The 22,382-nt window shown below is 38.6% G+C and overlaps 3 protein-coding genes across 3 annotated transcripts in view; 1 reads left to right on the top strand and 2 right to left on the bottom strand.

Annotated features, from left to right (window-relative positions):
- Positions 1-22,382, top strand: part of LOC141330426 (uncharacterized) — a 392,843-nt gene that overhangs the window by 233,881 nt on the left and 136,580 nt on the right. The gene's annotated exons all lie outside the window — the stretch shown is intronic.
- On the bottom strand, positions 1,875-13,004 carry LOC141346390 (GTPase IMAP family member 4-like). The gene is made up of 2 exons (XM_073851277.1): positions 12,051-13,004; positions 1,875-2,259 (listed from the first exon to the last, which is right to left on the bottom strand). Exons 1-2 carry the CDS (start codon positions 12,917-12,919, stop codon positions 1,875-1,877), a joined length of 1,254 nt encoding a protein of 417 aa, XP_073707378.1. The 5' UTR covers positions 12,920-13,004.
- On the bottom strand, positions 13,947-21,512 carry LOC141330474 (uncharacterized). Its single transcript, XM_073835527.1, has 2 exons — positions 20,923-21,512; positions 13,947-14,565 (listed from the first exon to the last, which is right to left on the bottom strand). Exons 1-2 carry the CDS (start codon positions 21,500-21,502, stop codon positions 14,195-14,197), a joined length of 951 nt encoding a protein of 316 aa, XP_073691628.1. The 5' UTR covers positions 21,503-21,512; the 3' UTR covers positions 13,947-14,194.

The following is a 22,382-nucleotide window of genomic DNA, read 5'->3' as shown; positions in this document are numbered from 1 at the left end:
TACCTTTATACCTTTCCCATGAGGAGGAGATTGCAATTTGGTGATTCTCCATTTCCATGCTGTGATTGGCTGGTTCCATCAGAGCGGGGGACATGGGGTAGCCCACCCTTCTTTCCTCTTGTGGAAGTCATTTGCATAGTCCAAACACAAAGTTAGAAAAGTGTCAATAATGTTTTACTGGTGCATTTCTCACTTTCCAAAACACAATCAGAAAACATTTGGTCATGTAATGAACACATTAAGTCCAAACATGATGGGAAAAGATTGAACTGTCATGCATGCATTCATTTGTCCATTAACAGCTGAGTTTGTGTAAGATGTTGCACTACACATCGCTGTCAGTGAGAATACTTATTTCTCTGAATAAGTGCAAGGTGTGTGTGTTATGGTTCGCATCATTTCAAGGTTTGAAAACGTAGTTATGAATGGATTTGGATGGATCTTTGTGATCTCTCTGTTTCACCCATTGCTGCTGCGTCTGGAGATCCTAAGGAATTTTTATGGCTGTCACAGGACCAAACCTTAGGAAGCAGTCTCAAGGTGGGTGAAGGGCAGAAACTGCGTATTGACCAATAGGAAGTTCTGTCCTTCCCGGGTTTTTGTCCCAAAGGCCTCAAAGAGGTGTCTGGCAGTTGTCCTGGCATCCTTATCTGATGGCGTTGGACAGTTTGCTTATGTTAGTCCACCAAGATCCAATCAAAATGTAGCAAACCTTTGTCCACTATTGTGGCCAGGGAGGGGCCCTTGCCATAAACTGGGCCCTGGAATGCGCGGTCCACTACACCAGTCAAAAATGACATGAACACCACATGAGGGTTAAGTCAAGTATACTTAAATGTCATTTTAAGTATATTTCTGAGAAGTATATAAAAAAGTATACTTACCTATTTTAGTTTAAAAGAAGTATACTAATAGAACACTTGAATATTTTTTCGTAAGGGTTTTGAAAGACTTACACTGGTTGCTGGTCATCACAGAATCAAAATGTATTGCTTGTTTACAAATGATTACAAAATCGAACTCCCAGCTACCTGTCTAATATGCTCTAATTCATCTTTTTTTTTTATTCTGGTTGCTTTTTTATAGTTTCACAATGAAAGAGAGTTTATAGTCTAATAATTCATAAATATGAAACATTTGTCACATCATTAGAAGTATATACTGAGTGACGATATCTTTTTTTATGGAATACACTTGTTCTTGTTGGATCGCATTGAGTTCAGTTTTACTGTACATGTTTTAATTTATTTTGAAGATCTGAAGGTAAAATGTTACTTTCAGTATGGCTATTTTTGCAACACATTCTCACTTTCAAGTCGTCACATATTGACATTTGGTCAGGACCCTCTGGCGTCACTTCTTGAACCTCAGGGTACCCCTATAGTGTCATTTTTCGACGTGCATTATATTATATCTAATATATTATATATGTTTTCTTATGCATCACAATACACATCATTTTTCACTATGCTCTGCTTCCCTCAAAATCTCTTCTGCACATCTCAGTGCTAAAAATGTTTTCAAGTGCATGATCATATGAATTAAAAGTTTAATGACATTTGTAGGATTTTTGTTGACCTTGTATACATGTAACCCCATTTTAGGAGACTCATAATATATTAGCAACCGCTAAAATGGCATAATAGGAGCACTTTAATTTGATCGGTTTTCTGATCTGATATTAGATCAACTTCTCTTACTCCTCTGATTAAATATTGAAGCATGATGAAAGCAGGAAGATCCAGACCTAAAAGAGTAATAATTACTGACTATGAATTGCTAAGATCCTCAGAGAGGAACAACTATGAAATTAAGGAAAAAGTGTGTGAGTGAAGGTGGTTGTGAATGTGTGTAGATGTGTGTTAGTTACAAGATCAGAGAATGACACTTGTTACTCTGTCATAGTCCAGATTCACTCTCACACGATCAAGATGCTGTTCAACACGAAAACCAGAAACAAAAAAATATCCATATTGATGATACCACATGCTCCAGACGTCAGTGTTGAAGAAATCACATCTCTTCCTCTGGTCTGATGCTGTAGTTACTCCAAGACTCCAGAATAAACTCTCTTTAAGCTCCACATCCCAGCAGTGTGTTCCTGAGTTAAAACCCTCTGAACCCAGAACACAGAAATACTCATCAAATCTCTCTGGATTATCAGGTACAGGTTGTTTGTTCTGGCTGTATCTCACACTGGACAGATCATCAGACACATGGAGATATGGATTTGCAGTGTTTGTTCCAGAATGACAGGAGCTGATGAGACACAATCAACAGATGCTGTTATTCTGATGTTCATATAATAATAATAATAATTCATTACATTTATATAGCACTTTTCTAGACACTCAAACGCTTACAGTGTCAGGGGTATCTCCTCATCCACCACCAGTGTGCAGCATCCACCTGGATGATGCAACGGAAGCCATAGTGCGCCAGAACGCCCACCACACACCAGCTTACTGGTGGAGAGGAGACAGAGCGATAAAGCCAATCAGAATATGGGGATGATTCTGATGGTCAGAGGCCAATGGGCAAATTTGGCCAGGATGCTGAGGTCACACCTGTACTCTTTTCAAAAGACGTCCTGGGATTTTTAATGACCACAGAGAGTCAGGACCTCGGTTTAACGTCTCATCCGAAAGACGGTGCTTTTTGGCAGTATAGTGTCCCTGTCACTATACTGGGGTGCTAGGACCCACACAGACCACAGGGTGAGCAACCTAGTTTTCCCAGGAGGTCTCCCATCCAGGTAATGACCTGGCTCAGCCCTGCTTAGCTTCAGTGGGCAACCAGTCTTGGGCTACAGGGTGATATGGCTGCCGATATATTGATCAAGAGTGACACATACTGAAAAGATTGACGTATTGATATGATCCGTGCTGTCATTTAAATTATTGTGAGATGCTGCTTTTAATGCAAAATGTAGACAATAATAATGCCAAATAAAGGATGCATCCACAATTATTTATAAAACTAAGCTACTGATTTTGGTGCAGTAGATCACACATTATTCACACATTATACTGAACTCTTTAACTCTCCACCCATCAGTATGTGTGTGTATAAGAGCTACGATGTTCTGCATCTTCTTCCAGACTCTGAACGGCAGGTTGCCCAAGTAACGTGGCACATGAATCAAAGCTCCAGAAGGCGTCTGTGGATCCGGCTGTGAGATCTGGACTCTGGAAGAACATTCAGGAGTCAGAACTGCAGTGGCTTTGGATCAGAAGCAGAGAGACCAGAGACACCAGCAGATCACTCACCTTTCCATTGAGACTGGAAACTCCTGCAGAACAAACACACCATTGATCATCAACAACTCAATCAATCATCAATCAATCAATCAATGATCTGAAATCAGACCTTTAGAAAGTAGACATCACTGTCTCTTTAACTCTTTAACTCTTTAACCCTTTGAGCAGTACGGTCCCACATATGGGATTCTAATTTCTGTGCCCCTGGGAGTACGGTCCCACATATGGGATTTAGAACGTTCGGTGACGTCACGCAGCTGACAAATTCAAACTGCGCTTTGGCGCGATGGCTGGCGCTGAGCCAGAGACGGACGAGCTCTGCACTTGTCATACAATCACAACTATGCAGTGTTTTTAACCACATTACGCTTATTTTAGGTATCAGACATTTAAATACACATAAGTACTAGTAAAAGGAGACATTTAGAGTTTGTAAAATACACACATAGGTCTATGGAAGCAGCAAATAACCATCTATTCAAATATAATTTGCCGATGTGTTTTATTTCTATCACATACACATAGGCAAAGTAACTAAAAGGTTCACTCTATTCCTCTTCTAGTTCACCAGCCACTTACTTGCATGTATTTCAGGAGAAACAGATGAATGTACGTGATGTAAACGCGGCTGACAGGACTCTGAACTGCAGCGCGAACAAACATGGCCGCGCCCATCTCACGTTACAAATCACGATCCAGATCATTTACATAGGGTTTTAAACGACGAATCATACTAATTCACACATATTTGTGAATCGGAATATTAGATAGTTCAAGGCATGGTAAGCAAGTGTGTGAGTATTCTGGATAAAAAAGGAAAAACGAAATTAAAGCGATCCATCTGTCATACAGTGTTATTGTGACTGTGTTGTGTCACGTGACAAGCATGACGCGTCGCCATGGAAACAAAAGGGAGGAACGTTCTAAAATAAGGGTCGCTTAAAAAAAACTCACTCTTGGGGGTCCACTAGAATATTTTAAACTCACCACTGAAAGGGTTAACTCATCTCGCTTCGCTCCCCTCCGCGAGACAGAACGCGACGCTGTGATCGTCGGAGACTCCATCGTCCGGTACGTTCATGCTAACTTAGCTAACGGTAAAGTGCACACTCGTTGTCTCCCAGGTGCTCGCGTTCTTGATGTCTCTTCACAAATACCTGCCATCCTGAAGGACGATGTGAGCGTCGGTGCGATCGTCCTGCACGCAGGGGTGAACGACATCAGGCTGCGGCAGACGGAGGTCCTGAAGAGGGATTTCGGGAGCCTGATCGAGACGGTACGCAGCACATCGCCCGCGACGAGAATCATCGTGTCAGGACCGCTTCCCACGTATCGACGTGGACACGAAAGGTTCAGTAGACTTTTTGCTCTAAATGAATGGTTGTTGTCATGGTGTAAAGAACAGAAACTGCTCTTTGTCAATAATTGGAATCTTTTCTGGGAGCGCCCTAGGCTTTTCCGCACTGATGGCCTGCACCCCAGCAGAGTCAGAGCAGAACTGCTGTCGGACAACATCTCCAGGACGCTGCGCTCCATTTGACTAGTAAGCAATTCTTCAAATAGTTGCGATGATGGCTTTTGTTTTGCACATTTAAACGATAGTATTGGTGCTGTCCAATCTATAAAGACTGTGTCTGTTCCTCGAATAGTGAGGTCAAAACAAAAATTTAATGCAGGATCTAGAACAAATCTAATCGCGATTAAACCAGAAAAATGCACAATAAATGAACAAAATAAATTTTTAAAGCTTGGGCTCCTAAACATTAGATCACTCGCACCCAAAGCACTTATTGTAAATGAAATAATCACAGATAATAGTTTTGATGTACTCTGCTTGACTGAAACTTGGCTAAAACCAAACGATTATATTAGTCTGAATGAGTCTACTCCACCAAACTACTGTTATAAGCATGAACCCCGTCAGATTGGTCGTGGCGGTGGTGTTGCAACAATTTATAGTGATATTTTCAATGTTACTCAGAAAACAGGGTACAGGTTTAATTCATTTGAAGTACTCCTACTTAATGTTACTCTGTCAGATATGCAAAATAAATCTCTCCTATCTCTTGCTCTGGCTACTGTGTATAGACCTCCAGGGCCGTATACAGATTTCCTAAAATAATTTGCAGATTTCCTTTCTGACCTATTGGTTAATTTTGATAAAGCATTAATTGTTGGAGATTTTAACATTCATGTTGATAATACAAATGATGCGTTAGGACTTGCGTTTACTGACCTGTTAAACTCTTTTGGAGTCAAACAAAACGTCACTGGGCCCACTCATCATTTTAATCATACACTAGATCTAATTATATCGCACGGACTTGATCTTACTGATATAGATATCGTACCTCAAAGCGATGATGTTACCGATCATTTCCTTGTATCGTGCATGCTGCGTATCACTGATGTTAACTATATAGCTCCGCGCTATCGTCTGGGCAGAACTATTGTTCCTGCTACCAAAGATAGATTCGCAAATAACCTGCCTGATTTATCTCAACTGCTCTGTGCACCCATAAATAAACATGAACTAGACAAAATGACTAGTAACATAGGCACTATCTTCTCTAATACATTAGAAGCTGTTGCCCCAATCAAGCTTAAAAAGGTTAGAGAAAAACGTACTGTGCCATGGTACAACAGTAATACCCATTCTCTCAAAAAAGAAACTCGTAATCTTGAGCATAAATGGAGAAAAACTAACTTAGAAGTTTTTAAAATTGCATGGAAAAACAGTATGTCCAGCTATAGACGGGCTTTAAAAGCTGCTAGAGCCGAGTATATCCACCAACTCATAGAAAAAAAAAAAAAAACAATCCAAGGTTTTTATTTAGCACAGTGGCTAGATTAACAAATAACCAAACACCTCCTGACCTGAATATTCCTGCACAGTTTCATAGTAATGTCTTTATGAATTTCTTTACTGATAAAATAGACAACATTAGAAATACAATAACAAATATAGATACTACAGCAACTGATACTTCAACATTAGTTATTACACCCGAAGAAAAACTCCAGTGCTTTACAACTATAGAACAGAAATAATTAAATAAACTTATCAGCACATCTAAACCAACAACATGCCTATTAGATCCTGTACCCACTAAATTACTAAAAGAGTTGTTACCTGTAGCAGAAGTACCGCTTCTTAATATTGTTAACTCATCGTTATCTTTAGGCCATGTCCCAAAACCATTCAAACTAGCGGTTATTAAACCTCTTATTAAGAAACCACAGCTAGACCCTAGTGAATTGACAAATTACAGACCAATTTCTAATCTTTCATTTATGTCTAAAATTCTAGAAAAATTTATGTCTGCTCAATTGTGCTCCTTCTTGCAAAATAATAATATCTTTGAAGAATTTCAGTCAGGTTTCAGGCCCCATCATAGCACAGAAACTGCACTTGTAAAAATCATAAACGACTTGCTACTTGTGTCAGATCAAGGCTGCATCTCATTGCTAGTTTTACTTGATCTTAGTTCTGCGTTCGACACTATAGATCATGAAATACTCATAGATCGATTACAAAACTATACAGGTATTCAAGGGCAGGCTTTAAGATGGTTCAGATCATGGATCTGCCAAAAGGATCTGTCCTAGGTCCTCTACTATTTTCAATTTACATGTTACCCCTCGGTAATATTATTAGGAAATATGGGATTAGTTTTCATTGTTATACTGATGACACTCAACTATATATTTCAACAAGACCAGATGAAACTTCTAACTTAGCAAAGTTAACAGAGTGTTAAAAATGTGAAAGACAGGATGACCAATAATTTTCTACTGTTAAATTCAGATAAGACTGAGATATTACTTATTAGACCAAAAAACAGTACACAGAATCTCTTAAACTGCAACTTGCAACTAGAAGGAAGTACTGTTATTTCCTCTACAGTCAAAAATCTGGGTGTTATATTAGACAGCAAACTGTCTTTTGAAAATCATATTTCCTATGTTACAAAAACAGCATTCTTCCATCTTAGAAACATTGCTAAGCTACGGAACATGTTACCTGTTTCTGATGCAGAAAAGTTAGTCCATGCATTCATGACGTCTAGACTGGACTGTTGTAATGCACTACTAGGTGGTTGTCCTGCTTCTTCAATAAATAAGCTACAGGTAGTCCAAAATGCAGCTGCTAGAGTCCTTACCAGATCAAGAAAATATGATCATATTACCCCAATTTTACAGTCTCTGCACTGGCTACCTATTAGGTTCCGTATCACTTACAAAATACTACTTCTTACCTATAAGGCCCTTAATGGTTTAGCTCCTGCATACCTAACTAGTCCTACTATGCTACAATCCCTCACGCTCCCTAACTAGTCTCCTACTACGCTACAATCCCTCACGCTCCCTAAGGTCGCAAAACTCTGGACTTTTAGTAGTACTTAGGATAGCAAAGTCCACTAAAGGAGGGAGAGCCTTTTCTCATTTGGCTCCCAACCTCTGGAATAGCCTTCCTGCTAACGTTCGGGGTTCAGACACACTCTCTATGTTTAAATCTAGATTAAAGACTCATCTCTTTAGCCAAGCATTCACATAATGTATCTCATAACGTTGTAATTTCAGTTACATCTGATCAAATGCACATTAATATTCTTCAGCTTGGGCTAAACCATCATTTTTGTTTGGTCGGAAGTTGGAACAGCAGCTACGCTAATTATTTCTCTGTTTCTCTGTCTCTGCCACGGGATTTCCATCCCCTGGTAACTAGGATTTACACAAGATTCAGTCTGGATTCAGAAGAAGAGATGATGCCAACCCCTCAGAGGACCGCAGATGATGCCAGCCTTGAAACAACATACAGCACTACATAATTTTCCTACAAGTTGATTACAGCACATAACCATTGCAATTAGTGTTCATCATCTGTTTGATTACACAGTTACTGATTTAATATTTATATCATATGTACATCGACTCAACATACAGTATTCACCACTAATAAGCTACTAAATATATTGTAGTAGCCTAAAACTTTTGTGCAGCTGCTTTGCAACAATCTGTATTGTAAAAAGCGCTATACAAATAAACTTGAATTGAATTGAATTGAATTGAACTCAGAGCACATCAAAAGAGTACTTAACCGTGTTTTTAGGCTACATTACATTAACAAAGGCTACTCTTTGCACCTCAGCAAAAGTATTTTTAGTTTGCAGGGCTATTATTTAGAAGAACTTTTTAGCAGATTTGCAAAACTTCATCAGTGCAAGCCAAAATGTTTTAGCACATATACAATGTACTTAAAACTATGATAATTCTTGCTTTGTTAATCTCGCGTTTACACTGGGTGTGCGTAGTTTATCATTTGATTGCTTCCATTTAAATCAATGGAGTTGCAATGTGATGCGTTTTTGTATTTTTGCTTGTGATGTGATCTGTGGCCTAAATTAGGTTTTGTTCACAATCATATTTTTTTCAATCCGTGCAAAGTCATTTTTAAATAATTAGACTGCCATTGTAAAGACAGTAGGACTGATAAGTGAGTGCCGAAGTCTGTTGCTATTGATTTCTGCTGCATGAACAACATTGATGATTGAATTTTTTTAATGCATTTTTTTCTTTCAGAATTTAAAGACAAATGCTGTGTATGAAAATGTCCCCAAAAAATGGTGATGAAATGCTCTCTCATATGCACAGAAGTAGTTATTTTGTAGTTTAAAATGTAGCTAATCTGTATTAGTATAATTTTGTTGTACAACATTTTTGTGTTTTATTAAACCTAACTTTATTAAACATTGATCCCACTCTTTACTCTTTTTCTTGGATCTTTCAAAAATTGTGTTTCTTCCTTAGTCACATAAGGGCTAATATTACAGGGACAGTTGACCCGGAATTGAAAATGTATGTTTCATTAATGTCATGTTGTTATAAACCATATATCATATATAAGTCATCTTTGAAAAGGAAATATTTTAAAGAAGTTCTGAGACGTCACTAGCCCTCCATTGACAAACTGTACAATTTGACTGAACTTAAAGAACTAATCGTAACTCATTGCCCTAAAAATGCTGATTTTGTCTTGTTGAACAAACAAGACATTTCAAGTTATTTACATTGGAAAGTGTTGGTTCATTGAACTATCTGTTATTATAACTTAAGAACTGAATTGTCAATTTACCAGTTAAAGTAACTCAACATATTAAATTATTTAGGATAGTATACAGCACATGCAGAACATTTGTCCAATATAAGCTTTTTAAGTAATACATTGCTTGCAAAAGTAAACTAAAACTTCTGAAAAGTAGTGCTGCATTTCTAATGCAGGCGGATCATTTAGCCATCAAGATGAAGTAAAAGTAGTCACTATAAGGCCATAGTCTCGCATTGCTAGATTTTCAGACTGAAGAGTGAGGACAGAAGATCTGGGAACCTTGGCCGCTTTGAATGGCAAAGGCCTGGCCAAAAGGCTATATGACTGATGGGTAAAGTAACCAATCACATTTCGTATTACACTGCGTCATGTTTAGGGGCATGGAAAAATACATATTAATATTAAAAATATTATTTTCACTTCTACTTGAGTAATTGTTTACATGTTTGTACTTTAACTTGAGTTTCGCTTGCGGTGTTCTGATAATGATCATGACAGACACTGAAGAAACACAAAACACTCAACAACTAATAAAAAGCAATAAATAAAATTGTCTTCAGTATTTTATTATCAGTGCGTGTGTGTTTAGAGGAATGTTAATTTTAAATACATTTCGTTAAAATGTAACCTGAAGTAACCCTGATCATCTCATCTGACCTGTTTGAACACACCCAATGAAAAGAAATGAGATCTGCAGTTTACACAGTGAGAAACTCAAACTTTTCTGTCTGGAGGACAAACAGCCGGTGTGTTTAGTGTCTATGAATTCACAAAAACATGACAATCATAAATTCAGACCCATCAGTGAAAGTCGAAAGTGAAAGTTGTGAAGTATTGTGAAGTATGGTGATCCATACTCAAAACTGGTGCTCCGCATTTAACCCACAAAAAAGCAGTTGAATAGTGAACACACACACACACACACACACACACACACACACACACACACACACACACACAGTGAGAACACACACTGGAGCAGTGAAAAGCCATTGCTCCAGTGTCCAGGAATAAAGATGTTTTTAAAGGTTCTTCACAGCAATGTCATAGAAAACCATTTTTGGTTTCACAGAGAACCATTCAGTCAAATGTTTTTTTTAAAGAACCATTTCTTTCTTACTTTTTTATAAGAGAACCAAAGAACCTTATTTTGCAATAAAGAAAAGTTTGTGAAACAGAAAGGTTCTTTAGACACCAGATTACAGTGAAAAGATAAAGAGAAGGCAATATGATACTGTATGATCATATAATGCAGTGCAAAATTTGCCCCATCCTGATTACTTCTGTTTTTCTGAACATTTCATGCAAAATGAATCCATAAATTAATACAGTTTGTAAATGCCAATGCTATGTACTGAAGCAAAACTTTTTTGACACACAACCTGTGTGAAAGAATTAAATAGGAGTCACTGAATTCACTAATTGTATTTTAGAAAGTTACTTTGAATAAAATAGATATTCTTCTACTGTATCTCATATAAACTCATTTGAATGAATAAAACACTGGGATAGGTAGAAAAATATCAAGAATTTATTTAAAATTTGACATAGTTTTGAAAAGTAAAAAATATATTAACAAACAAAGTTTTAAATGAATAAACAATCAAATACATTTAAGATACAAATTTAAGCCCAAATGGGAAATGTTACAGAAGTCTAAATTACTGAAATGACCAAAATGTCAAAAACACTTTGAATAAATTGAGCAAGTAGCACACTTGAACTGAATTGTACAAAAAATATCACTTTGGGTGTCAGAAGATCACTTTGAATATTAACAATTTCTAAGTGCACTGAATAACACGGTATGAACTGATATTAAACACTTGTGGGCCCACGCACACACCAGTCATTCACAACCAACCCCGTTGCAGGCCTGGATCGTAGCTTGTGTTCATGGTGGCCAGAGAAACTGAAAATGGGCCTCTTCACTCTCCTGAGCACAAATAAATCAAGCAATATACCTCAATTTAGCGTGTGATGCAAACACGATCAATCAGGGATCCAGTGTTAAGCCTCCTGCAGCTCTTCGTCCTGCGCTCCCCCTGTCAGTCGATGTAGGTAACACTCCAATGCAGCCAAAGGAATCCCTGACCTCACTGTGATCTGGGGCGCTATCTGGTCTCCCTCAGTCCGATCACACGACATATTTGCGTTGATTTCTGGCCTTCTGTTCTTCTTTTAAGTTATTTTAGGATAACCTGCTCAGTCTGTATAAACGATGGTTACGAGTGAAGGATGTAACCGCGGTGAAAAACAAACAACGTAGCAAACCCAACAACCAGTATATATACACACACACACTATACACTTCAAAGTATTAATAACATGGTTTATCAATGAATTAACTGTAATTGCTGCAATCGTTAGCTCAATCGTTCTGATCAGCTCTCTCGTTCTCCTCTCAGCATGTCTACATACTAGACTACATTCTAGAATTACATAGTGGATTACACATTGATTGTTACACATTTATTGTTGCAGGGGGAATCTACAAAGAAATAGAGTTAAAAAAAAAAAAGAAGTATTAAAGCATTTCTTCAAGCAAGTCTTATAAAAAATCATCATGCACAGATGTCTTATTATGATGATTTCCCAACATTTTACTGAATTTAGCTTACTTATATATGCAAATCAGAAACAGAATCGTTGCAGTTACAAAAACTAAAAAATAGCAAAACCAATCCCAAGCTAGCTTTGATTTTTCTTTTTCAAATTTTTCACGATATTCACGCTCTGCTTGTTCTCTGGTTTCATGGTAGATTTTCTCTATGAGTTCTTGTTTTTCTTTCTCATATTTTTCTTTCAGGTTTTGTCTTTGTTCTTCAGAATCATTTTCATTTTTTTTCTTAATTTGCTCTATTTCTTCTTCATATTTGATTCTCAGCTCCTCTTCTCTTCTCTTGATCTCTTCTTCTTTCTCTTTCAGTATTCTCTCGTGTTCCTCTTTGATGTTCTTCTCCACCTGCTGGAACATCTCATTGGTGTAGAAACTCCCTCCATTTGCTGCCACCATATGGTCAATCTTATCCAGAAGCTCAGAAACCTGTCTCTGATCTTTAGTCTCGATGTTATTGAACACATGGTATCTGTGACCACACTGCTGGATGAGGTACTGTAAACTGTCATTTTCTTCAATAAAGTCTTCAATTCTTTTTCCTCTCAGATCATCTCCTCTGGTGAAAAGCACCATGGTGTATATTCTAGATTTGTCTCCAAACATCTCCTGGATCATCTTCACTGTATCTTTCTCCTCTTGAGTGAATCGTCCCAGTTGAATCACCAGCAGAAACACATGTGGACCAGGAGACACCATTGAGATGCACTTCACTGTCTCTTTTTTGGTCTCATCATTACCAACTCCAGTATCAAACAGACCTGGAGTGTCAATCACAGATATCCGTCTTCTGTTGAACTCAGTCATATCTTTCTGACACTCTCTGGTCAATGAGCGTGAAGTCATCTCTGATTTAAAAGTCTCTTGTCTCAGTATGGTGTTTCCAGTTGCACTCTTCCCAACACCAGTCTTTCCCAGCAGCACAATCCTCATACTGTTACCATCATCATTGTATGTTTCACCTACTGAGAGTAAAATCAAAATTAATGATATACTTAAAAAAATAATTGCACTACAAAACAACTGTGCCAATAATAGTGAAAAAAAAAACATATTCACTATTAATTATGAGTTTTTCCTGAACAAACTCATATTTAGCTGGTTATTAATAGTAAATGGTAGTTAAGGTTTTGATTGGACTAATGGATCTAAAACATGATCATGCTGAAAAAAAAACAACATTAATATGTGCTTTATAAGTGTTATAGATGGGTGCTGGTTTGACGAGCCGGAAGACAAACTCAAATAACAAATACTTTTAATAGTGATCTTCAAGGAAAAAGACAGGGGGTTTCCACACACTTACTACATTCGATGACCGACAAAGACAAAACTCAAAGACAGACTTATAAAGGCAAACTAATCAAAAAAACACAGGTGATACAGATAATGAGCAAACGAGGACTAATCACAGGACTAAACCAAATAATCACAAACAGACGGGGGAAGACAGCGGGAGAAACCAAATGACAAGCAGTGCAAAACAAAGGCAAACGACCAGAAACATGAGGATTCTCGTGACAATAAGTAGTAATAAACAGCCAACATGTTAGTAATATACAAGCTTATATTTCTAAACTTGATACGATCATCCCAGAGCCGCTGAAAAAAATTGTGATAGGCTTTGGTCTCCCCGCTGATTTTTTTCTTTTTCTTTTTTTTTTAGATAATTAAGATTGATAATTAATAATTGTTTTCAAACTCAAACCTTGGTAGACAAATGTGACCGAACACCTGAAGTGTAACTTTTTATTAATTAAATAAATTAACTTTTTAGTTCAATCAGTTAATATTTTGAGGATATTTTTGGTGCTAAATAATATTTTCAATAATTGTGATCCACATATGATCCTTTAAAATAATGTTTTAATAAAGTACAACTATTTTAGGAAATGCTAATGAGTGCACAATAACTGCTCATTTGCACCATCTACTGGTTGTAGATATTTAACTTTTTTTTTTTATTACTCTAAAAATAAAAGTGTTTTTTTTATCAAGTGTAGGTGTTCATACATCCTGAACATAGTCGTTTTGCAAACAGGGAGAATCGTTGAAGGAAAACCAAAATGCTGTTGGTCATCACATTAAACATTATATTTTAATTGGATATTAATCAGATGTTTGAACTTTTAAGTGTTGGAAAAAGTTAGATCTCATTCATCATAGGATGAACCAAAGACACACTTTTTTTTAATGCTGGTGCTGTTGTCAAGAGCATTTTGGACGTTGTCTCTCTTGCAAGCATTTTGATTTCATGCATTTCAATTTGTCAAATGGCTCCAATACGTGTAGATGAGCTTGTGATTTGAGGATGAATGCTGCAGCAGCATATATAGTGTCAGGAATGAAAGAAAACATGTAGGATTGCCACGTCGTAACATTTGATGGCATCATTAGGTTTTCCATACCTTGGTTTTTGCTGAACTGTTTGTACAGGTCTTTTCCAAGCATCAAGTCAGTGTAAACATCACTAAAGCTGTTTGTTGGATAGATGCCTTGGACTTTGTTGAAGATATGCTGCAGTCCAGTGAAGACCGGAAGAACACAAATGAGGCACAACACTGTCAACACCAAGTATCCTGACAAACAGGGAGAAAACACACATATATCCATTAAGAACAATTCACTTCTTATTATAAAATAATCAACAATTTGAAGTAGTTGATTTTTTAAAGTGTGCTCTTTTGAATGCTCTAGAACAGTTGATCTCAATTCCAGTCCTGGGGTCTCCCCTACTCTGTACATTTTGCATGTATCCCTTATTTAACACACCTCATGAGGAGAGAGAGATCCATGAACTGCACTAACAAGCTGATGATCACCATGAGGTGTGTTTAATAAAGGAGACTAGAATTGAGAACCAGTGCTCTAGAATGATAATCACTGAAAATTAATATATGGTAAAATATCCAAACAACAACAATGAAGATATAGTTCTAAAAATGATTAAAGAATAGCAAAACAAATAGGGGTGGAGAAACAATATCCGTGGAATCACTTTTAGAACAACTTTCTTTCCAGCTAATATACAATTGTCACAGATGCACGTAAACATTAGCTCAAAACGAAGTAGAATCAAATGTAAAGTTTTTTTTTTTTTAATAAGTATCCAAAAGACAGGTAATCCACATATAGAAGGCTGGAACAAAATTTGCAAGACAGTGAACAGACACAAACTTATAAAAGACACTAATTACAAAGAATTACAAAGGTGAATGAGATAAACTGATGATTAGAAAAGGAACTCCAAATAAGGGCATACGGAACAAACCAAAACACACAGAATGACAGGGGTGTTACAACAATAAACATATGGACATCCATTCAGATTTAATCCTGCTATAAGGAACACAAGAATTTAAAGTAGCACATGAGCATGCACTTTGAATAAACATACAAATATCTGCTAAGCTAATTTATAGGTTATATCGTTCTTGGTGTGAAATGAACCACACTTCTTACAGAACAATGACTGATATTTTATGTAATAATTCTCAGTATGTAATATTCCTCAAACTTATCTCTATCTAGAGATACACTAATGGATTTTTACAGTGCATTTCTTAAGTGTGCTTTGAATGCTTAAAAATAGTTACATTTTAGTAATGTATACATTATACAAGTTTCTCTTCTTGAATGGAATTAGTGAAATAAACCAACTTTTTGAAGATATTCTAATTATATGACCTGCACTATATATATATATACATAAATACATACATATATACAGTCATATCCAGAATAAAGTCGATAATGGGCCAGGTCAGACTCAAGTCTATGTCCAAAAGGGCAGAGTCTGAGTTAAGTCTGCATCCCAAGAAACACTACTGTTTGTCAGTATCTTTAATATTTGTCAGTATCTCAACCTTGTTTTAACCTTAACTAGAAAAGGCAATGTCAATTTAAATGTAACAAAACTAAGTTACTGTCATATGTAATGGAAATGTTCAAGTTGACTTTGTTGTATACTGTGTGTGGCCACTAGGGGGGGCTCTGGGTGTTGTGGTCAGGAGATGCAACAGACAAGTGTTGAAGAGCTGTTCAATAAACCTGGTACACCGTAAAAACTGATACCTGTCTACTTGTGAAGTTAATCGGTGACAAACACCACAGTTACTAAACTGATTTAGCCAAGAGCAGTGAGTAATTTTCTCGTTCTTTTGTTGTTTGATTAACAATTGTAGTCAGCGGTTCAAATTGTGGTCAAGGTTCAAATTTGTGATTGATATGTATAAATTTTCTTTCATGTCTTATTGCACCTGAATGGCCGAATAAACACACAATTATGTCAAAATGGCCATTGTGTGGAGTATTCATGTAAACACAATTGGATGTATGTCAAGTGGAAGTAAACAGTTGCGTGTACTCCAGATGTGTATCAGTATAATTTGTTTGGCCTTAAAGTGACAGCAGCCTAATGTCACGGATTGGCCAGGTTCTGCCACCTCACACACACAGCCGTCACACTCACCAGAGTATTAATCAGAAGCACCTGCAGCCAATCATCAGCACCACATAAAAGCACACCTCACACACCACTCAGTGTCCGGGCTCGTTTGCACGTAGCGGACTCATTGTGTCACTCTACCGAGTTCACAATTCTAAGGAATACCTACCTTGCTACTTACCTGTTGTTACTTACCTGTCTTCTCGTTTTGATTCCAGTCTGTGTCCATCATCAGTTTCCAGTCAGCGGTGTGTGTGCCATAAGTCTGTTTGTTGGACATCAACCGTGTGTGTGTATGTCATCTGAAGTTCTCCTCCCGTCGTTCCTGCAAAGGGAAACATCAACCATCAACTATTCTATCAACACACAACGGAATCCTATCAGAATTGTTATACTTACCTGGTCCTGCACGTCATCTACTTCATATCTGCTCTACTGAAAATAAACCTAGTTATTATTCACACTTACCCCTCTCGTTGGTCTGCTTCCGTAACTGTAAGCCCGGACCCAGACAACAATCAGCATGAGCAATCTGGATCCGTTTCAAGAGCTGGTGGACTCCATTCACAAAGTTTAGTTGGCCACACACACCACCACTAGCACTTCTTTGGTCCCCGTTAATTCCAGTCCAATGGCTCGACCTGCGCCCTACTCTGGCGGGGCGGAGGAGTGCAGCGGATTTTTGTTACAATGTTCTTTGATATTTACCATGCAACCTGCTCTCTATCCCACAGATCAATCGAAGATCGCTTTCATCACTTCTCTGCTTACCGGACCCGCTCTTAAATGGGCGGACACCATTTATCAGGCCGGGCCGGCAACCACTTCTATTCAGAACTTCATTGCTCATTTTAAAGAAGTTTTTGGACGCTCTGATGCAGAAGTGTCCGCTGGTGAACAGCTGTACCACCTGAAACAGGAAAGTATGACTACACAAAATTATTCCCTACACTTCCGCACTTTAGCCGCTGCCAGCGGATGGAATGAGTGATCGCTGCTAACTACCTACCGGCTTGGTCTGAATCCTACACTCAGGTTGCAGCTATCAGCGTTGGATGATTCGATGGGATTGAATAAATTCATCCAGCAATAACTTTGCTGTTCAGATCACATCAAATCCTATCAGGATCATTTGCTGACAACTGCACTCCTCCAGTTCCTTCACCACTTCGTCATCGTCTATATAGACGACACCTTGATCTACTCCCGAAGTGAGGCCGAACATCGCCATCACGTTGCGGAGGTCCTCCAGAAACTACGGGAACATCATCTGTACCTCAAGGCAGAAAAATGTTAATTCCACCTATCTACAGTACATTTCCTGGGATACGTCATCAACCAGCAGGGGGTTCGTATGGACGAGAGGAAGGTATCTGCAGTTGTCTCTTGGCCAGAACTCACTACAATCAAAGAACTCCAAAGATTCCTAGGATTTGCAAATTTCTACCGTCGATTCATCAAAAACTACAGCCTCATAACTGCTCCTCTCACCAACCTGCTCAAGGGGAAACCCAGAACCCTTCCTTGGGCCCCTGATTCGGCCGGAGCCTTCCAAAACCTCAAGATCTCCTTTACACAAGCACCACTCCTGACTCATCCTGACCCTGATCTTCCTTTCGTGGTAGATGTGGACGCCTCTACCACTGGAGTCGGAGGGATCCTGTCCCAATATCACAGTACTCCTCCATTGCTTCATCCATGTGCCTATTACTCCCGGAAGCTCAGCCCAGCGGAGAGGAACTATGACATCAGAAACCGTGAGCTTCTAGCCATCAAACTCGCTCTGGAGGAGTGGCGACATTGGTTGGAGGGAGCTAACCATACCTTTCAGGTAATCACCGATCACAAGAACCTGCAGTACATCCGAGATGCCAAAAGACTTTGTCCCCGTCAAGCACGTTGGTCATTATTCTTCTCCCGTTTCAACTTTACCATAACCTACCGGCCAGGTCCCAAAAACATCCGAGCAGATGCACCACTTCGTCATCGTCTATAGACGGTTTCATCGGGCGCACGCGCCTGGACCTAAGTTAACTTCCGGTCTGTGTTTGTTTATCTGTCTGATTCGTGTCGCGGGCTACAAACGCAGCTAATAATGAGTAATGAAGTTGGTCTCAGGTTATTGTGCTGTGGTATGTGTTTCCCAAACATTTATTTATTTGTGGCGACCTGCCACGATATAAAAACCGACTGATTTTCCAATTGGAAATTGGAATTAATAGACTAATTAATTAATCTGTTAATAGACTTCGTTGAATAAACGTAATACACGTTTAAAAATCAAACCCAGGCATGGGTGTTTTTATATCACTGTATTTCTGAAGAAACACTGTCTTTAGAAAATTTCATTTTCATTTCATCCTGCATAAGGCAGCGTTTTTAAATTAAGAGCTGCTTTGTCTATAGCCAGCCATTACATTACCGGGGAAACCTCGTTTCTCGTGCTTAAAGCACCTCCTACTGGGAAGTAATGAGTTTGCATTTTTAATAAATCAGTCTAATTTACGCAGCCAACATATTTCGCTTGTTATTTAAAAAATAATCTACTCTAGAAGGACTTAGCTGTTGTTATTGATTCTATTTGGATGTCTACCGGAAGTTAAGTTTGGGCCGCAAAAGCGCTCATGCGCAGTAACGTTTGTTTATGTTGTTGCTGTTGAAACCGTCTATATAGACGACACCTTGATCTACTCCCGAAGTGAGGCCGAACATCGCCATCACGTTGCGGAGGTCCTCCAGAAACTACGGGAACATCATCTGTACCTCAAGGCAGAAAAATGTTCATTCCACCTATCTACAGTACATTTCCTGGGATATGTCATCAACCAGCAGGGGGTTCGTATGGACGAGAGGAAGGTATCTGCAGTTGTCTCTTGGCCAGAACTCACTACAATCAAAGAACTCCAAAGATTCCTAGGATTTGCAAATTTCTACCGTCGATTCATCAAAAACTACAGCCTCATAACTTTTCCTCTCACCAACCTGCTCAAGGGGAAACCCAGAACCCTTCCTTGGACCCCTGATTCGTCCGGAGCCTTCCAAAACCTCAAGATCTCCTTTACACAAGCACCACTCCTGACTCATCCTGACCCTGATCTTCCTTTCGTGGTAGAGGTGGACGCCTCTACCACCGGAGTCGGAGGGATCCTGTCCCAATATCACGGTACTCCTCCATTGCTTCATCCATGTGCCTATTACTCCCGGAAGCTCAGCCCAGCGGAGAGGAACTACGACATCAGAAACCGTGAGCTTCTAGCCATAAAACTCGCTCTGGAGGAGTGGCGACATTGGTTGGAGGGAGCTAACCATACCTTTCAGGTAATCACCGATCACAAGAACCTGCAGTACATCCGAGATGCCAAAAGACTTTGTCCCCGTCAAGCACGTTGGTCATTATTCTTCTCCCGTTTCAACTTTACCATAACCTACCGGCCAGGTCCCAAAAACATCCGAGCAGATGCACTTTCCAGGATACACGATCATCAAGACTCATCCCGGAAATCATCATCGTTGAACCCATAAAATGGACAAACCCTCCAGTCGTCGCCACTCCGGAACACAGTTCTCCGCTGGGATGTCCACCAGGTTGTCAGTTCATCCCACAGACCCAACGGGTAGATCTACTTAATTCTGCACATACCTCCCTGGGCACTGGACATCCAGGGTCCAACAATACTCTCTCGCTGCTATCTGATCGCTTCTGGTGGCCGGACATGGCAAGGGATGTGAGGAGGTATGTCCAAGGATGCAAGGAATGTGCTATGTCCAAGAGTCCTCGTCATCTGCCTGCAGGAAAACCCCATCCCTTGCCCATACCGAACCGCCCCTGGTCACACCTAGGGGTAGACTTTATGACCAATCTTCCTTCATCGGATGGTAATACCTGCATTTTTGTCATTGTTGATCGATTCTCTAAATTCTGTAGACTCATACCCTTGAAAGGTCTTCCAACAGCTCTGGAAACAGCCGAGGAACACTTCAACAAGGTTTTCCGGTACTACGGTATCCCAGAAGATATCGTATCAGACAGAGGACCTCAATTCATATCAAGTCTTATTAAGGATACATTTATAATAATTTAATTATAACAGTAAAATAATTTGCAATATCTTATTTTTTAGATTTGGTGAATAAATTCCTGTACTAATTATGACATGGTAAATAAACTTACTGTATCTAAAAAAACGTCATGCAATTCATGTTTTTGTTTTGTTTTATTTTATTTTGTATTTGTGATTTGCTTCTTATTGCCCACGTTTTATTTGTTAATTAAGAACTTTATTTTTTATTATGATAAGCACATAATTATTTGTCTGTGAGAAAACACTCCGCACACTGTGACCAAAAAAAAAAAAAGACTCCAGTAACACCATTTAAATCTGTCCATGACAGATGACTTCAAGTAACATTGCAGTTCCATGTCTGAACTACATTATGAAATCATACATCAAACACCACTTTAATTTGTGCGTAAATGATACAGACTCACCGGTTAACTGCAACTCATTCAAATTATTCTCCATTCTCTTCCGGTTTTCTTTATTATCTTTCTCTGATTCATGTCTGGCTCTTTCTTTTTGAGCTTCCAAACGCATCTCAGGTGAATAGGGTTCAGTCTTCATGTTCTCTATATAATCCAGTAGTTCTGGGATCTTTTTTGAGTTTTCAGGGTCATTTAACACAATTCTGTATCGATCCCCACATTGACTGATTAAGCTCTGAGATTCTGGGTTTTGTGTGATAAAATCTGTCACAACTTTGCCACTAGTTATCTCTGATGTGAAAACTACAATAAAATGCTTTTTGAGGTCAAATATCTTCTGGATCTTCTCTATTTCTGCTTTGTCGTCATTAGTAAGTGGACCAACAGGAACAATGAGGAGGAAAGCGTGAACTCCAGGATCACAGAAAGTCACACAGTTGAGAGTTTCACGCATCACTTCCTCCTCTGAAAGTTGATTGAGAGCTGGAAGCTCCACCAGATTAATCTGACGTCCATTTTCCCCCATGAAACATTTTGACACAGAGGCCTTCAGAGCATCATCATTTCCACATAACACCAGATTCATTTTCGGTTTTCCAAGTGACACTGGGGGGAAAAAAGTGACAGATTAGAGTTTGTCCTAAAACACACAAAGAACAAATGTTTTATATATATATATATATATATATATATATATATATATATATATATATATATATATACATACAATTTTTTTTTCTTTTCTCATATTATGACAATAGCCGAAATAACACACGAAATACCCTGCCTGTCCAAGAAAAAAAAAAAAAAGTCACCACCTGGATTTAACTAAGCAAATAGGTAAGAGCCTCACATTGGATAATTACTGCATGGATGATAATGTTTCAACGCTCTTTTTTCCATTGCCCTTTTTCTCTATCAAATCTCTATCAAAATAAATAAACAAGCCAGCAACCTTGCTGAAAACTAGAAATAAAAAAGGACAAAAAAAATTAAATAAATAACTAAAAAATAAAGACAGGAACTAGACTAGAAACAAAAATAAAAAAATAAAAACGAGAGAGAAAGGCTTAACTAGACTGAACTGAAGGAAATATCCAGAATATCAAGCTCCAACAAGAATAAAGATAATAGCTAGAAGAACGTACACAAGGCACAAACAAAAAAAGAACGATGGAGATGGAGAGACAGAGCCGAGAGCGACAGAGCCAGAGCCTGACCCATCTGACCAGGTGCGAGAGCCGACTACAACATCCGTGACGGTGGATTGCCACGTAGAGCAAGAGAGGGCGATAGGAGAGCCCTGCCCACTGCACCACCACTGAGGGTGAGCTTGGACATCATTCTGGGGATTTAATAGACTTTTTCTCGGATCTCGCCAAAGATAACTTGTGTGACTTAATAGACTTCAATACAGAAATATCCGTCTGTCCTGTCTGCCCGGAATTCCCACCCACCCTCTGTCA

Source organism: Garra rufa, chromosome 1, assembly GCF_049309525.1.
Source record: "Garra rufa chromosome 1, GarRuf1.0, whole genome shotgun sequence".
Lineage (NCBI taxonomy): Eukaryota > Metazoa > Chordata > Actinopteri > Cypriniformes > Cyprinidae > Garra > Garra rufa.
This window is presented reverse-complemented; position numbering and strand designations above follow the sequence as displayed.

What these genes read in the sequence shown, in the direction of transcription:
- LOC141346390 (XM_073851277.1), bottom strand. Translation starts at nt 12,919, where the DNA reads ATGAGGATTGTGCTGCTGGGAAAGACTGGTGTTGGGAAGAGTGCAACT. An exon ending in TCAAAGCTAGCTTGGGATTG is followed by an intron (nt 2,260 to 12,050) that starts GTTTTGCTATTT and finishes GTGTCTCATCAG; the next exon opens with CTCCTGTCATTCTGGAACAA.
- LOC141330474 (XM_073835527.1), bottom strand. Translation starts at nt 21,502, where the DNA reads ATGAATCTGGTGTTATGTGGAAATGATGATGCTCTGAAGGCCTCTGTG. An exon ending in GAATGAGTTGCAGTTAACCG is followed by an intron (nt 14,566 to 20,922) that starts GTGAGTCTGTAT and finishes CCTGTTTGTCAG; the next exon opens with GATACTTGGTGTTGACAGTG.